Source organism: Pan troglodytes, chromosome 10 (assembly GCF_028858775.2).
Source record: "Pan troglodytes isolate AG18354 chromosome 10, NHGRI_mPanTro3-v2.0_pri, whole genome shotgun sequence".
Lineage (NCBI taxonomy): Eukaryota > Metazoa > Chordata > Mammalia > Primates > Hominidae > Pan > Pan troglodytes.
This window is the reverse complement of record NC_072408.2, coordinates 47,995,807-48,013,682: the sequence shown is the minus strand read 5'-3', so window position 1 is coordinate 48,013,682 and position 17,876 is coordinate 47,995,807. Positions and strand designations below refer to the sequence as shown.

Genomic DNA, 17,876 nt, shown 5'->3' with positions numbered 1-17,876 from the left:
GAAGCTAGCTGCTGAAGGTTCAAATCCCATCCCTTGCTAGTGTGGCATTGCTCAAGCTATCCCTTCTGTCAAATGGGGGTAGTAATGATTCATCTCCCATAAGGTCCTTATAAGGATAAGGCAAATTGGTTTGCATAAAGCATTTATTTACAGCAGTACTTGCAACAAAGTAAGTGCTATATAAGTATGAGCCATTTTTATTACCATAAGCAAAGCTTTCTACATTGGTTGACTTGACAAACTTCTGGCAAACTTTTATTCTCTTTGGAAATCATTCAGCAGGCACTGTTTACATCCTTTCGCTGCCATATCTCTAGCTTTCACCAAATCTGCCACACATTCCTGCCTTCTCTGTTGGCCTCGCTTGGATTCTCCTACATGCTTCCAGTTAGCCAGCCAGAGGATTTTCCTGTCTCTGGGAATCTTGTGGAAAATCTTGCATTTTGGGGCACCTTCTCTTTCAGTTATAATGATATATCTTAAAAGTTTTACATTTACAAATGTCTATTTCACACTCTCATTCTAAAGTAGAATCGATGATGACCTTTTCTCCCCGTTCAGCCCCATAAAAACTCATTTTCCCCTCTTTTCTTTTCCTCCCAGCTCCTAGACTTCCTTTGGAGGAGTGGCCTAGGTGGTGGGGCCCAGGGCTGAGTAACTGACATTTCCAGGAGTTCCCTGAAGAAGGCAGGGCCAGAGGGAGAGCTGGGAAGGTGGTGACATTACAAAGACAAATGCATGTTATAGATGAGGCAACAGCATTATCCAAGGCTGAGGCGGAGAGCCCAGCAGGCCAGGGCCACATCGTGGTGGGGCAGGGTCTGATTCACACTGAGGCAGAGGTGAGTCTCCTTCCTTCTCCTTCTGATGGGTTGGTGGAGTTACAAGCCAGGGAAGGAAGGAAAGGGTCCCAGATCCAGACTTGCTCTTTCTGAAATCCAGGGCTTCCCCCAGGGACTGGGTCAGCCACCTGGGGAATGAGAATGGGGGTCTGAGCTCAAACATGGTGTAGTGAAAAGGACACCGGACCATGACTCCAAAATCTGGTCCTGTCCTGGTCCACTTCTAAGACGGAGTTTCGCTCTTGTTGTCCAGGTTGGAGAGTAACGGCACAATCTCAGCTCACTGCAACCTCCACCTCCTGGGTTCAATTCTTCTGCCTCAGCCTCCTGAGTAGCTGGGATTACAGGCATGCGCCACCATGCCCGGCTATTTTTTGTTTGTTTGTTTGTATTTTTAATAGAGACAGGGTTTCTCCATGTTGGTCAGGTTGGTCTCGAACTCCCGACCTCAGGTGATCCACCTTCCTCGACCTCCCAAACTGCTGGGATTACAGGCGTGAGCCACCGCGCCCGGCCTGTCCTGGCCCACTTCTAGCTAGTTATATATGCTTGGGTGAGTCACGCCCTCCTCTGTCAGTTTTCCTTAATGAGGGGATTGACTCGTTTAGCAACTTACAAGTGTTTTCTCCCACTGAAGAGCAAGCTGGACCAATACGTTCTGCAGCTAAAATCAAACAAGGGTCTCTCCCTAGACCCTTGTAAAATAACAACAGCAATAATTATTAATGTACAGAAGTTTCACAATGTAAGTTCTCCCCCCATAAATATCTCCAAATCAGTGGTACCTGCTACCCTGTATATTAGACTATAATACAAATGGAGTCTGAAAACAACTCATATCTAATAAATTTAAGATTAAGCGATGTATATGCTATTCTGCAGTAAGGAACGTGGCTTTCAGATGTTTTTCCACCTGAAGAATTCTGAGAGACATGGGGCCAGGTGGACACCAAGGCTCTTGCAGTGTGAAGTCTGATTCCTCTCTGGGTTTTCAGGGAACTACGGATGCAGGTGCAAGGACACAGCTTCCAGGAGTTGGGCCTCTCACGTTCCCACTGACTTTAACATTCCTGGTGACTCAGGGAATGCGGCCGCATTCCCCAAACTCAAGCACTGATCTGAAGAAGCCTCTGTGATCCACCTCGAAGAACGCCTTTCTGTACCGGTCCCGCACACCTACAGCTCACTCTCACAAAGACCCCACCTTGGAGTAAACGGACAGACGCTTCCCACCAGCTGGGCTGGGCTGGCTGCAGAGGAGAGCATGCACTTGAAGTTGTATCACTCCGCCCCTGCCTCACAGGCACCTTTTGACTTTTGGGTGGTGGAGTGAGAATAAGAAGGCACCTTACCCTACATCACGGAACCCCCAAACACTCTCTCTGACTAGCCACCCGAGACTGCCCCGCTCTCCCTTCCCACACTCTGGGGTGCGGCAGCGCTAGCTCTTAGCCCTGTGGGTGAACAGCGGCCTTGCAACCACATTGAGGCGGCAGGGAGATCATGACTCAGCCGCTGGGGTCTGAAAATTCTTCTCCTCCATCCCGCCCTGCCAGATGGAGAAGATGCGGCTCACTGCTTCTCCAGACTGCTTCTCCAGACCCTCTCCCCTGGGGAGGGGGTGGGGGGAGCAGGCTCTCGGTTACTCTCGCTGATCCGAGGAGGACAGGGAGGGCTGGCTCTCCTGGGCAGGAGGTAAGGCACTGGCAGGGGGAGGACGAGGTCGGCAGGTGCTTTTCTGCAAACTGGGGACAATTCAGTCCTGCTACATGGATCCGTGGAAGGAGGGCTTCCACCTCAACCAACCCCTTAGATCCAGGGCAAGGAACGTGGGCTTGGTGACAGGGACAGCTGTCATATTCTTCTGTGAGGCTGTTTTTGTCTGTTTTTCCTCCTTGGGTCTCTCAGCAGGTGGGTTCGTGCCTGGTGCTCCAGTGATGGGAAGAAAACCCACCTCACCACAGCTACTGCCCGTGAGAATATAACCAGGGCAATGGGATGTTGGTGGGCACTGAAGGGGGTGGGGTGGGAGCTGTGGGCCGATTATTTATCGTGAGTAGGCAGGAGAGGGAGACCCCACTAGGCGCTGGACAAGCGGGGCCTGCAGTGGGGGGAGGTGCAGGTGTCTCTGTCCCTGAGGAATGGATGCATTTCTCCTGCCTGTTCCCTCAACATCAGTCAGCAGCCACTTATGCAGTGGTGGAGGCATCTCTGGGCAAGGCCCTGCCTCCAGCCTCTGCCCTCTGCCCCGACTTGGGTTTCTTTGTCAAACAAACAGCAACTCCTCATGGCTGAGGTCTCAAGGGACCGGGGAAAAGCCTGCAGGAAAGGGGTTAGGTTGGACAGGAGAGAGAATGGGCTGGGTGGATAGGGGAGGTGGCAGAGGAGGGGCTGAACCCCAGACGGGGTGAGGAGGGCTGCTGAGTAGCCGCCAGCCCCGGGCCTGGCACGTGGCCCTGGAGGAGCAGCCCCACCCAGCCACCGCCACAGGCTGTCCTAGTCAGGAGATCTCATTGCCAAACACTTCGAGCACAAGGGGCGTTAGCTTCATGCTGCACTCAGGCTGGAAGGAGAGGCAGCGGTACTGCTTGGAGTGCTCCTCATTGAGGCTGCGCAGGTCGGCTAGCTTCTGGATCATCTTGGCATAGAGCAGGTGGCTGCCCGGGGGCGGGTGGCGGCAGCGGATGTACGTCTGCAGTGTGTTGGACAGGCGGTCCTGGATGGCCTCAATCAGCGCGGCGTCCTGCACCCCAGGACGATCTGTGGGCACGGGGATAGAGGAGAAGGCACAGGAGCTCTCAGCTGGGCCCCTCACTGCTCAATCCCACCACCCCCCACCCACACAGACACTCAACGGCAGCACCCCCTAGGCCACCCCTCTATGACTGCTGACCGGTGATACCACTGCCTGGCCCCAAAGCCCTCCAGTGACTTCTCCGTGCATTTAGGATCCAGACCTAGGTCCTTCCATGGGCGCACCTGGCCCTGTCCCTGCCTGGCCTTGCTCCCTGTCCATGCTCTGTCCATCCCTCAGCGTCCCGATGCGCCATGCTCTCTGGCCACCAGCCTTCACATCTGTGCTCCCTCTGCTTGGAACTCTGCTCTGCTATCTTTGCCAGACTCTTATTGATCCTTTGGATAACAGCTTAAAAGGTCTTCCTCCAAAAGGCCATTCCTGGCAACACTCTACCTCTGTAGCCCAGACCACGTCAGCTTCCCTCCTTCTATTCTACCCTTCTGTAGCATCACTTACTTTATTTTTAAAACTCTTGCCTTGTTAGGAATTAATAATTAAATAACATTTGTTTAATGTTTCCTCCTAAGCTTCATGGGAGAGGAGCCTGTGTCCCATTTGCTGCTGAACCCCAGTACCTAGCATAGTGCCTGGTACCTAATAGGTGCTCAATAAATTGTTGCTAAGTGGATGAATGAATGAGGGAAGGCTGGCTGGGCAGGGGTAGAGGAGCCCACCTCCATTCCTTGAGCCTCCAGTCCAGGAAAGCATCCCTGGGCAGAGGCCACTAGCACAGGCTGAGGCAGGGCCGCCCCTCTTTGGACCTCATCACCGACATCATGTCCCCAAGGTCACAATAACTTTCTCTTCGGCCTTTTCTCCTTCTTCTCACCTCTAACCAGCAGAAGAGGTCAAGGGTCACTGCACATTGCCTCCAAAATCAATCAGGTAAACTATATAGGCAGAACCATCTCTCAGGCTCCAAAGTTTTGTAACTTGCCCACAAGAAACCTCAAATAACAGGAATGTTGAGCCCAGTTCACGCAAGAGCAGAGCCTGAGTATTGGGAATGCGCAGGCCTGTCTGGGGCCCCAGGAACCCTGCTTATCTAGTTCCTCAGAATCCCCCCTACGAATCGCCTGCACACTCTGCAAGGCAGAGCCAAGGGCAGTGAGGGGCACCTCAGCGTCCACACACCACAGGGGCTCTGCAAACCAGCAAAGTAGGTATTTCCTTATCTGTGTCTCCTTTTGCTACGTCTCCCTTCAGGTTGCCCAGCTGGCCCTCAGCAGGTCTTTGTCCTTCATACTCCCCGCTCCCCAGGTCCCTGAGCTCCTCCCTGCCTGGCCCCATACCTGGGGAGACGATGCAGATGGCCATGAGCAGGACATGCTCCTCCTCATGCAAGTTCAGCTTCTTCAGTCCCACCTGGAACTTGATGAGGGGCTCAATCAGCTCCAGGCTGTGTCCGGCTGTGAGAGACAATGGCCAGGTACTGTGGGCAGAGCTGAGGAGCCGCCCACCCACCTCCAACCCCATGGGTCTGACCCTCGCCCTTCTCTCCCTGTTGGTGCCTAACTCCCTCCCATGTATCTGATTGGAGCCCAAACCCCAGGACGGGTGGAGCCAGAATCTGGGAGCTGGAAAAGTTGGAGGTGGAGTCTAGGCATACCTTTGGTCACGTCACTGACGCGGTACTTGTAGTCTTGGTTGCCACAGGTCCAGGACATGTCGTCCATGGTGAAGGACTCATTGGAGCGCAACATGATGACCTCAATGGCACTTGACTTCAGCAGTACGATCTGGTCCTCAGAGGTGAGGTCTCTGCAGGGGAGGGAGGGAAGGAGGTCAGGTTCCCAGTAAACACCTTCAAGCCACACAAATCAGTTTAGTGCTTTGACAGGTATACACCTGCTGGGCACCAACATGCACCCTGGGTCTTTCATCGAGGAGCTTGCAGGCTGGCTGGAAGGGACAAGAGTGTTCCTTGAGAAAGAACAGTTCAACACTGTGATCATGTGCCAAGGCCAGAAGTGAAGTAGCTCAGTTACTAAGACAAGAAAAACTCAGAGACCAAGCAGCCAGAGCTATGGGGCACAGGAAACGGAGCCCAGGGAAGTTCCCAGCATTGAGGCATGAATATGGTGGTCTGCAAAAGGTAGGGCCATGGTATCTTCAACAACACCCAAGTTTTCTCCTCCTCTCCCTCCTGCTGTCCTCCAGTCCTTCTCAGTAGTAAATTCAGCCAACTCTGTCTCTAGGATGTCTCTCAAGCCCATGATCTTATTCCCACTCCTACCAGGAGTGCCCTGGTTCAGAGCTCCAGCGTCTTTTCCAATAGCCTCTTACAGGAATCCCAGACTTGTGTCTCTCCAGTCTCTCATTCATCTTTCTTACCACTGCTGCAGGTCAATGTCCTCTTGCACTCAGAAATCTTCACTGACTCTCAAACACCCTAGGATCAGGCCCACACTCCCTAACTTGGCTCCAACCTCTCATTCCAACTCCCTTTCCCATGGTAAACTCCACCAACCTTCCATTCTAGCAGCATCATGCCACTCCACATTCAGATGCTGTGTGTTCTCACTGTGCCTTTTTTTTTTCTTGTGACAGGATCTCACTCTGTTGCTGAGGCTGCAGTGCAGTGTTATGATCATAGCATGCTATAGCCTCAAACTCCTGGGCTCAAGTGAGTCTCCCACCTCAGCCTTCCGAATAGCTAAGACTACAAGCATGTGCCACCATGCTCAGCTAATTTTCTTTTATTAGTATTTTTAGAGACAGTGTCCTGTTCTGTCACACAAGCTGGAGTGCAACAGAATGATTATGGCTTACTGCAGCCTCAAACTCCTGGGCTCGAGCAATCCTCCTGCCTCAGCCTCCTAAGTAGCTGGGACTACAGGTGCACACCATCACGCCTAGCTAATTTGTTCTGAGACGGAGTCTCACTTTGTCGCCCAGGCTGGAGTGCAGTGGCGCGATCTCGGCTCACTGCAAGCTTCGCCTCCCAGGTTCACGCCATTCTCCTGCCTCAGCCTCCCGAGTAGCTGGGACTACAGGTGCCCACCACCATGGCCAGCTAATTTTTTTTTGTATTTTTAGTAGAGACGAGGTTTCACAGTGTTAGCCAGGATGGTCTCGATCTCCTGACCTTGTGATCTGCCTGCCTAGGCTTCCCAAAGTGCTGGGATTACAGGTGTACGCCTAGCTAATTTTTAAATTTTTTTTGTAGAGATGGTGTCTCACTATGTGGCCCAGGCTGGTCTCAAATTCCTGGCCTCAAGTGATCCTCTCATCTTGGCCTCTCAAAGAACCAGGGTTACAGGTGTGAGCCACTGCACCCAGCCATCACCACGCCTTTCAGCATACTACAGCTCCAGCCAGGAATACCCTTCTAATTCTCCATTTTGTTTTTCTGGTCCTGAATCCACTGTGTTTTCCACTGGAGCCCCGCACCTTCTGACTCTTTAGCACAGTTAGGGCCATGTCGTTGCGATGCCTTGAACATTGCTGGTGCTCTTATTTTGCCCTTCTCCTCCAGTTCTGCTCTTTACATGCTTGTTTTCCACTCCTTTTTTTTTTTTTTTTTTTTTTTTTGAGACAGAGTCTTGCTCTGTTGCCCAGGCTGGAGTGCAGTGGTGAGATCTTGGCTCACTGCAACCTCCACCTCCCAGGTTCAAGCAATTCTCCTACCTCAGCCTCCTGAGTAGCTGGGATTACAGGCACCCGCCACCACACTCAGCTAATTTTTGTATTTTTAGTAGAGACGGGGTTTCGCCATGTTGGCCAGGCTGGTCTCGAACTCCTGACCTCAGATAATCTGCCTGCCTCAGCCTCCCAAGGAGCTGGGATTACGGCGTGAGCCACTGCGCCCGGCCACTTGTTTTCTACTCTTGTTTGTAAGTTACTTGGGGGCCAGCACCTCCTCTTAATCACCTTACTGTTGCCCACACACTGACCATTGAGCCGTCAGCACAAGATGATCAATAGAGATGCGTTGATGATTTGAGAGGCCAATGACTAGTTCCACTATTCTGAGTCAGGAATGGGCTTGTCTGAACAATGGCGAGCAAAAGGCAGGGCTCACAAATCAGCTTGCTTCTGGCTTTTACTCCCTTTCTCTTCCTGACTGTCTACTTCCTCCTGGATATCCTGCAGATAGGCTGTCACCCCCTCAATGGCTGCATGTTTATATATAAAGATGGGAAGCTGATATTAACTGATGAGAGTGTTGTATCAATGGGTGATAGATGGTGGGAAATGAGAAGGCTTGCATGATCAGGATGGCCAGCAAAGGATCTGTATTGAAAAAAATCACAACGTGCTACAGTTGGAGGGCCCCTCTTAGGAACTCTTAGAGATGGCTCCTACATAACCTCTGCAGGACTCTCCTAGGGTCAGGGAGCTCAGGGCCTCTGGACACAGCCATGGGGTTGTTAGCGCCGAGATTAATGACCTCTTCTATTGAGCTACAATCCACGTGATAGTACACTCATTTGTGGTTCACAGTTTTGTGCTCAATAAACCCAGAACCAGACTTCTCCACTAGCCATGGGACTTCCTTTGAACCATAACTAATGGAGTTTTTTAAAAAGGAAAACTGCCGTGTCCTCCTTCAGATAGTCTAATGACACAATGTCTAACATCTCACCATCCTTGTCACTTTTCTCTAGATGCTCAATCCACATTTAAAACACAAAAATGAACACCATCCCCATTTTTGTTTTGACTCATTATACAAGTAAAACATACTCATTATCAAATCTTTGGAAAATACATAAAAATGTAAAAACAAATTAAATTTGCTCATAACCACACTTCACATTTTGGCGTATTTTCTTCCTATCTTTTTTTCTTATTTATTTATTTTAATTTTTTTTTGAGACAGTCTTGCTCTGTCACCCAGGCTGGAGTGCAGTGGTGCAATCTCGGCTCACTGCAACCTCTGCCTCCCAGGTTCACACAATTCTCCTGTCTCAGCCTGCGGAGAAGCTGGGACTACAGGCATGTGCCACCACACCTGGCTAATTTTTGTATTTTTAGTAGATATGGGGTTTCACCATGTTGGCCAGGCTGCTCTTGAATCCTGACCTCAAGTGAGTCCTGCCCACCTTGGCCTCCCAAAGTTCTGGGATTATAGGTGTGAGCCACCGTGCCTGGCACCTTCCTGTCTTTTTTCTATGCAAATATATATATACCCACAAATATACATAGAGAGAGGGAGTACACATTTAACATACTGGAGCTTATACTAATTCTTTATCCTACTTCCTATATCACTCAAAATTATTTAGCCCAGTTCTTAGAGGGTTGCATGATGTTACATCATAACAGTATACTCTAAGTTATTGAGCCAGTCTTCCATTTATCTATTTTTGAACATTTTGATTGCTTCCAATTTTTGCTATCATAGGTAATTCTGAGAGGAATAACTTTATACATAGCCTTTTGTTCAGTGCCCCACTCAAACAGATGGCCAGCAGTGAACACATCTTCCATGGATGCAGGCCAGAGAGGTTTTAGTGGGATCACCGCTTTTGTGATCCAGACATCCTGCTGCTAGGAACACAAACCCAAAACGACCCCAAATGACTGCCCACAGCCTGGAAATACAGGGCCTTTCTAAATACAGCTCACAGCCAGGACCAGGGATGGTGGCGTGGTGGGAGTAGAGGTGGAGTTACAGGGGAAGCCATAAGAGAGCTTGTTCCACGATGATAGGCACCAGCACAGCTCCGTTCCCCCTCTCTCACCTGTGTGACATTTACACCCTCCTCTGTCTTCACGCCTGCAGCCGCTTCTGGGCACCCGAGATGTGACTGGAATTGTGTTGCTGTTTCGTCTTTCCCACCCCCACAGGCAGAGCCCGGCCCCTCCCCTCCCCTCCCGCATTCCCACGGTACCTCCAGCAGGCTTGTAGCAGGGCTCTTATCTCCTTACAGCAATTGTTTACATGTCTATCTCTTTCATCAGACACCAAATCCCTGGATGCCAGGGACTGTCTTCTCAACAACTTTTGTCCCTCACAGTTTATGTAAGAAAGCTATTTGTTGGACGGATGAAGAAATGAATGTGGAGAAAGGGCACAGCACGAAGGAAGCATGATAACCCCCAGGGCTCTTCCCTAGGCATGGAAATGGCAATGAAGGTGAAGGCATTTAGCAGAAGAGGGCAGGGCTGCAGCTTATGTGGCCTGGTCTCTTGTGTACTTTACTTGTCAGTGAAGCCTGGGGGTCCCAAGTCCTCAGATCTAAGGCTGCTCTTGGCCATTTAGATGCTGCTGCTGATGCCACCTCCTCCATGCATTTCATTTGCAGTGCCAGCAGGGAGGGAGATTTGTGGGGTGAGACTGAGAGGCTAAGGGAGGAGAGATGGGAGGAGAGAGCAGGCCAAGGCCACACTGTAGCACAGTTCACACCCAGAACAGCCCATCCAGCCCTGCCCCACGTTGGTCTCATGCCCACACTGGAGACTCATCCTGTGCCCCCACACACCCACACAGAAGTCTCATCCTGCCTTCCCCACACCCTCCGCCCCTGCCTGCAGGCAGCAAGATCAAAGCCACCAGAGATGCAGCCACTGTTCTTCTATGTCTTGGAACAATAGAACCCCTAAGTGTGGAAAGCAGCAGAACCAGAGAGCTACTGGGCTGGCCCACCCTGGGCCCAGTTGGAGCCTAGGTTTGGGCTCCAGTCCAGGCTCAGCATCACCTCTGTCCAGTCACAAAGAGCGTCCATACCAGTGTCCCTGCAAGCTCTCTTAGCAAGGCCTGCTCCATTTTCATTGGCATACCTTCTGCTCTGGGACTTCTCAAGTCATACTGAAGACAGAGAAGCCAACCCTAGCATGTCCAGGATCAGTTTAACCCATTTTGCATCAATGGCTGGGCAGCTCCTGTACCTGCCATATGTACCTCACTTGAGCCATGAGTTGCAAGGACAGACTAGGGGACAGAGGAGAACATGATGAAAGGAAGAGAGCAGACTTCAACTTAACCTCGGGAAGAGAAACTGAGAGTAGTGCTATTTGTGTCAGGGTACATGTGGGAGGGCAATGGATAGGGGCCTTGAGCATGGGAGAAATTGGAGGCTGGGGTTCCTTAGTGAAGGGGGCAGGATTGGAGTAATCCGACTTAATGCGTAACTTTCTTTTTAGGGCAGCTTTCCCATGTATGCAATCTCAGCCACCATTGGAATCACTGAACCTGGAATCACTGTATCTGGAAAGGGCCGTGGGGGCCCTCTGTCCTACTCCCCACTAGAGCAGGGAAGGATGAAGCCTGTGTAGACAAGGACTGCTGCCTGACATGAGGATGGAAGCCGAGTGCTTCTGTGTTTTTTCCCTAGCCGTTTACACAAAACAAGACTTTGGAATATGTGGAGTTTGCAAACAGTAACGTGAAGCGTGGAGGAGGGAGTTGGAACTTGTGCTCTACGGAATGTGTTGTCAGTTCCAAAGAAAGCCTCTGAGGGTAAACCCTGGGCTCAGAGCAATGCCGGGCTCACACAAGATCTGTCGCTTGCTCCTGCCTGCCTGCCTGCCAGAGGGGCCCTCGCTCCTATCACTACAACCAAAATGTGCAATGCAGTAGGAGTGTCTCAGCACTGTCTGCCAGTTTTCTCTTCTTCACCATTTTCACATTAATTCCAGGGGAAGAGCATCGAAAAATTTCTGTTATTTGGGTTGGTGAGAGGCATAAAATAACACAGAGCCAGTTTTCTCAGGGCAGAAACAAACTGGAAAGTTCTGGGTTTAGCTCTGTGAATGACCATCATCTCACTGGCAAGGCATTAATTTCGGCAATAACTCATGGCTTTTCTACACAGCTAAGAGGGCCATACACCAATATATGGCACCTCATAATCTGTTTCCATCCAGAGCCGGCAATGTTAACTCATTTTCCAGTTCCCCATATTCCAGCACTGAATCTGAGCATTAGTATCTAGGAAGCATTTTCCCCCTTCTGCGGGAAATACAGCTATTGCTGCTACTTGAAAGACGGATAACATTGCTTGAGATTGATTTACTTCTCTTTCTCAACCATATTGTTTATGTATTTTATGGCAATATACCAAATGAACTTTGGGGAAGAATGAAGATACAAATATACATAAATATAGCCATTTCCCAACACATCTATTAAATGTGTCAATACTCTATTGTTTTAAGAATATTGGCCGGCAGTGGCTCATGCCTGTAATCCCAGCACTTTGGGAGGCCGAGACAGGCGGATCACGAGGTCAGGAGATCAAGACCATCCTGGCTAACACGGTGAAACCCTGTCTCTATTAAAAATACAAAAAAATTAGCCGGGCATAGTGGCGGGCGCCTGTCATCCCAGCTACTCTGGAGACTGAGGCAGGAGAGTGGTGTGAACCCGGGAGGCGGAGCTTGCAGTGACCGAGATCATGCCACTGCACTCCAGCCTAGGCGACAGAGCGAGACTCTGCCTCAATTAAAAAAAAAAAAAAAAAAAAAAAAGAATATTGGCCGGGCGTGGTGGTTCATGCCTGTAATCCCAGCACTTTGGGAAGCTGAGGCCGGCAGATCACCTGAGGTCAGTAGTTCAAGACCAGCCTGGCCAAGATGGTGAAACCCCATCTCTACTACTAAAAATACAAAACTAGCCAGGCGTGGTGGTGCGTGCCTGTAATTTCTGCTACTCAGGAGGCTGAGGCAGGAGAATTGCTTGAACCCAGCAGGCAGAGGTTGCAGTAAGTTGAGATCGCGTCATTGTACTCCGGCCTGGGCAACAAGAGGGAAACTCTGTCTCAAAAAAAAAATACAAAAAATTAGCCAGGCATGGTGGCACGCTCCTGTAGTTCCAGCTACTTGGGAGGCTGAAGCAGGAGAATTGCTTGAACCTGGAAGGCGGAGGTGGCAGTGAGCTGAGATCGCGCCATTGCACTCCAGCCTAGGTGAAAAGAGCGAAACCGTCTCAAAAAAGAAAAAAAAAATTAACCTTGCATGAGTATTTAAATATAAGTATTATATACAGTATTAGTGTTAAAACAATAAAACATAGGAATAAATGAATGAAATTTATATGAATGAATTGATAAAGGAGGATCCCTTCTCCAGTAGAACTCCTTATACTTATATATTTTGGCAAAAATGTATCAGTATGGTTAGGAAATGGTCTTTATTTTTTTCTTTTTTGAGACAGGGTCTTGCTCTGTTGCCCAGGCTGGAGTGCAGTGGTGCAATCATGGATCACTGTAGCCTTGACCTCCTGGGCTCAAGTGATTCTCCTGCCTCAGCCTCCCTAGTAGGTGGGACTACAGGCATGTGCAACCACACCTGGCTAATTTATAAATTTTTTTTTTTGTAGAGAAGAGGTCTCACTATGTTGATCAGGCTGGTCTGGAACTCCTGGGCTGAAGAAATCCTCCTACCTCAGTCTCTCAAAGTGTTGGGATAGGCATGTGCCACTGTGCCCAGCCAGGAAATGGTCTTTAAATGTACATTTTGGTGAAGGATGCCAGGGTCATATATGCCAGTAAACCTATCTCTCTCCAGGATTCCTAGACTGTTTCACAAGTCTACATGGCCAAGCCCTTCTCTCTATCACTTCATTCTGCTCTCAGAGTTGGGGTGTGGAGGAATCATATCGTTGAATTTAAAGAGATAATATGAGGATTCCAGTCAAGCCAGCTGGAGTGAACACAGCAGTGAGCTGGGAGTTCTAGGCCTGGCTCTGACATGCTGGCTCCAACACCTGGAAGGGATCCTGGCTGGCCATTGGACCTCTCTGGGCTTCCACACCATCATCCAGAAAGTGCGGGGATGGACTAGCTCTCCAGTGCTGGCCTGCAGAGTAACGTAAGACAGGCTGCACTTTCTAAATGCAGATTTCTGGGCCTACGCCAGAGATTCTGATTTCGCAGGTCTAGGGTAGGGCCTGAATCTCTATTTTAAAGAAGCAATAGAGGCTGGCTGCTGTTGCTCATGCCCGTAATCCCAGCACTTTGGGAGGCTGAGGTGGGTGGATCACTTGAGGTCAGGAGTTTGAGACAAGCCTGGCCAACATGGCGAAACTCCGTCTCTACTAAAAATAAAAAAATTAGGGCAGGGTGCGATGGTTCATGCCTGTAATCCCAGCACTTTGGGAGACCAAGGCGGTTGGATCACGAGGTCAGGTGATCGAGAGCAGCCTGGCCAACGTGGTGAAACCCCGTCTCTACTAAAAATACAAAAATTAGCCGGGCTTGGTGGCCCACACCTGTAATCCCAGCTACTTAGGAGGCTGAGGCAGGAGAATCACTTGAACCCGGGAGGCGGAGGTTACAGTGAGCCAAGATAGCGCCACTGCACTCCAGCCTGGGCATCAGAGCGAGACTCCGTCTGGAAAAAAAATAAAAATAAATAAATAAATAAATAAATAAATAAATAAATAAATAAATTAGCCGGGCGTGGTGTCTGGTGCCTGTAATCCCAGCTACTTGGGAGGTTGAGGCAGGAGAATCGCTTGAACCTAGGAGGCGGAGGTTGCAGTGAGCCGAGATCGCGCCACTGCACTCCAGCCTGCGTGACAGAGCAAGACGCCGTTTAAAAAAATAAAAAATAAAAAAAAGAAGTGGTGGATGAGTGATCTCCAACCCTTCTTGTAGCTCAGTCTAGGACTCTGACTCTGTTCCCCAGAGATTGCAGAAGTTTCTTACCTGAATCCTGGTATCATCTTAGCAAAGCCAATGACCTTTTGGATGCTGTAACTGACCAGGTCAGCCAGGTGGGGCAGCATGGAGAGCTGGGACAGCTCTAGGGTCACAGAAGGGTCATCTGAATCTTCTTCACTCAGATCCAGATTGGAGAAGCTGGACGAGTCCATCATGTCTGGGGGAGATGAGGGAAGAGAAGGAGCTATTTAAGGATACTGGGACCAGGCCCCCTCTTGCCAGACCCTGCAAAGACCTGGTGTGCCCTGGCAGCAGAGCCAGCTGGGAATCCCACAGTGACTCCACAGGTCACCCTTCAGCCCCAGGCTTCCCTCTGGGACTCTCTCTGCCTCTTTCAGCAGCATAAAGCAGTAAAATCAAAGAGCCAGAGACACTCAGAGCAATGAGACTTCCTCAAGCAGACTGTGTGCTGTTTCTACGGCTCTCAATCAAAAAAGAATTTGGGACCCATCAAGTCATGGAAAAAAATGTTCAACCTTGCTAATGGTCAAAGAACTGCAGTGTAGAACATCTATACTTTTCACCTACAAACCAGAAACAAAAATGTTTAAATATTGATGCCAGTATTTATAAAGATGCAGGAAATTAGGCAATGCCTATGAGGGCTGGGGTGCTAAAGGAGGTGCACATTACTGAAGGTACTCTAGAAAGCTATTTGACATTAGCCAAATAATTGTGTGTACTCTTTGACCAGTAGTCACACTTCCTGGAATTCACTGTAAGGGAAAATTGCCGATAAGTGTAAATATTTAGCTACAAGTATACTGTTTTCTTATTAAAATGCTGAGAAATAATCCAGATATCCAATGGTAGGGGATTAGGTACATTATTGTATTCCAGAATACTATGCAGCCTTTAAAAATTATATTCTGGATGCGTACTAACTGGTATGGAAAAACAATGCAATATAAAAAAAAGCAAGTCATCAGATTGTATACAGCACAATTTCTTTTCTAAATATACATGTGTGTTTTTTTTAAAAAAAAGAAAGGAAGGAAAACATGATGCCTCCCAGACTCTCAGCTGAGCTGGAGGGGACAGGTCCTCCAGGGCCAGAGTGGTCCCCAGAGCTCAGGTGGAAGGTGGACCTCAATGGGACCAATACATTCACCTTCCCACTCCAAATTTCACCTTCTGAAGGGCCCAGGATTAAAATATCACGTAAAGGAAGCAGGTCACCTCCACGGAGGGGGCCATGGGCTGAAGCCTGGCTTAGAGGAAACAGCATGGGCCCGGGAGGCTGATGCTACACAGCTGGAATCCCAGCTTGGCCTCTTCCCCAGTGTGGGCCCTTGGGTAAGTCACCCCTTTCTGTAACAGAGGGGCTGTTGTGAAGACACTGCATAGCGCACAGTATTTATGTAAGTTTCCATTAGGGAGCCTTCCACCTCCTTCCATCCAGCAGCCCCAGGGCAGGTGCGGTGGACTCCTCGCCCCCGCTCCCTTACTCTATGGAGGACTGAAGTCCTGCTTACCTGAAGAGGTGATACAGTGATCTGAGCAGGAGGAGGAGGAGTCCCCAGAGAAGCTGGGAGTGTGTCTGGAGTTGGGCCTGGAAGGATGGCTCCCTCCACCATCATTCACACGAACTGGAGGCTGGAAGGGAAAGATGGGGTCTCAGACCCACATTTTGGGGTTGCCTTCCTACCTTGGCCCTGATCTCTGATAGGAATGGCTTTGAGGAAGGTCTACAGGAAGGCAAAGCCTCCCAGTGCCAGGGGCAGAGCAGCCTCCGTCCCTACCCCAGTTCTGTTCAGGATGTCCCTTGCCCTCTGTCCCTACTCCCTGGGCCCTGGCTCCACTAGTGCTTCTCCTCTGGACCGGCTCATCCTCCCAGCAGGCAGACATACCCGGAACTGGCAGAAGTCGGAGTAGGTGGGGTCGTAGGTCTTATGGTGGGCATCCAGCAGTATGGCAATGATGCGCTGCTGCTCCTCAGACAGCTTGGGCCGCAGACTGTCCTTCAAGGCCTCCTCCTCCTTCCGCTTCAGGATCATCTCCCGCTTCCTCTGCACTTCCTCATCTGTCAGGATGACTGTGGGGTGGGAAGGGGAGTCAGGAGGGCTGGCCAGCAGCTCCTCCAGGAAACCTTCCTCCTGCGGTTGGGGGTAAAGGTCCAAGATAGGAGGGGCTTTAACACTCGGGGCTCCCTCGGGGGTCCTCCTGCCACGGAGACTCCCACTCCACTGTGTGAAGAAAAATTGGGTTTGCTGTGGTGAAAAGGAAGGCACATGCAAGAAGAAGAAAAAGAGGATTTGAGAGGGGGGATGATCTGGGCTTTAGGGAGTCGGGGTTCTCAAGAACAAGTTGTGGGACCTTGGGCAAACTCTCTGGGCTTTTGTTCTTTTGTTTGTAAAATGAGAGATTTGGACCATATAAGTTCTTCCAAGGTTCCTTTCTTGTACCTTCCTCCATAAAGTGTGTGTGTGTGTGTCTGTGTGTGTTGACATGCAGGTGGGAGAAGTAATAACACCTGCCTCAAAGGATCAACTGATTTAAGAACTGGATGCATGCCTGGCCCAGAGCAGATGCTCACTAAATGTTAGTTCTCTTCTCTTCCCTACCCTGATGTTCCATGATCCTGAAGAAATCAGGGTGAAGAGAGGATGCCAGAGCTCTCATAGCGCTGGAAGTGAGATGTGGAGAGGACTCCTCTATGTGGCTGTCTCCACATCCAGGTTTCCAGACATGGGACTGTGGAATATAGAAAGACTAGACCTCTTTGGTTCTCTGCAAAACCACCCCTCCTCCAGCATGTACAGCCTTGACATTTCTGTCCATGGAAGTTTTCAAGTCCTCTTGAAGGCCCCAAAGGGTGAGGCCTTACAGCTCTAATCTTAGAAGTTCTCTCCAGCCACTAATCAGGGTGTGGGGCCATAGAGAGCCCCACCACCATCTGCAGGCTTCTGCCTGCCTCCCTGTGCTGGGGCAGCTGTGGGGGTGGAGGGGATGCTGGGAGCAAAGGTGCCTGGCACGGCAGCTGGGCAAACAGACCTCCTGGCTGTGGCTTGCTGAGCGCTGACGGCAGGAGTGGGCACCAGGGCCTTTGGCCTGTAGCTACTTGCTCGGTGCTGCTGCTGCCAGGGCATCTGCCCACAGAACTGGGGAGTTTCACAAGAGCAGAGAAAGGAACCAGAAGCCCAGGGTGGGTGAGTTCCAGGCTTCGAGAAAAGTCCATTGGCCCAGGCCCTCAGGTAGGGGGAGGACGAGAGAAGTTGCTGTGGGGTGAGGAAGAGCCTATGCTGGGAGGGAGTGGACAGCCAATGCCACAGGCATGGCAGGAAAGCGAGCGCTACTGCAAGAGATGGTGCTTCCCTCCACAGGGAGCCTGGGAGTAGACCACACCCAGGTGACTGACTCACCTGCCCAAACAGCTGCCAACTCTCCTCCCACAGTGGGTGTCTGCACAGACCCTACCAGGTCAGGCAGGGTGGGAGAGGAAGGGGCAGGGAGCATCCAGGGAAGGCAATGGGGGTAAGCCCTCGCTTGGGAAGCCCAAGATTAGGTGTCTTGTCTTTCCTGCTCACCTGGGGACCGGAGTTAGGGAGACCTGTTTCTGCCAGCCACACCATGGTGTCTACAGGCACGTAGCTCAGCCTGACTGGACTTTGCTAACTTCCCAGT

The 17,876-nt window shown here is 50.4% G+C and overlaps 1 protein-coding gene across 6 annotated transcripts in view; it reads right to left on the bottom strand.

Annotated features, from left to right (window-relative positions):
• Positions 1-125: 125 nt before the first annotated feature.
• Positions 126-17,876, bottom strand: part of VDR (vitamin D receptor) — a 62,731-nt gene continuing 44,980 nt past the window's right edge. For all 6 annotated transcript variants that reach the window (XM_063785699.1, XM_016923547.4, XM_024347889.3 and 3 more), the window contains 6 exons: positions 16,103-16,287; positions 15,728-15,848; positions 14,238-14,409; positions 5,249-5,400; positions 4,932-5,048; positions 126-3,602 (listed from right to left, as the gene is read on the bottom strand). In XM_063785699.1, the coding sequence (XP_063641769.1) occupies positions 3,343-3,602; positions 4,932-5,048; positions 5,249-5,400; positions 14,238-14,409; positions 15,728-15,848; positions 16,103-16,287 (1,007 nt within the window). In that variant the 3' untranslated portion in view covers positions 126-3,342. The remainder of the gene's footprint in view (positions 3,603-4,931; positions 5,049-5,248; positions 5,401-14,237; positions 14,410-15,727; positions 15,849-16,102; positions 16,288-17,876) is intronic.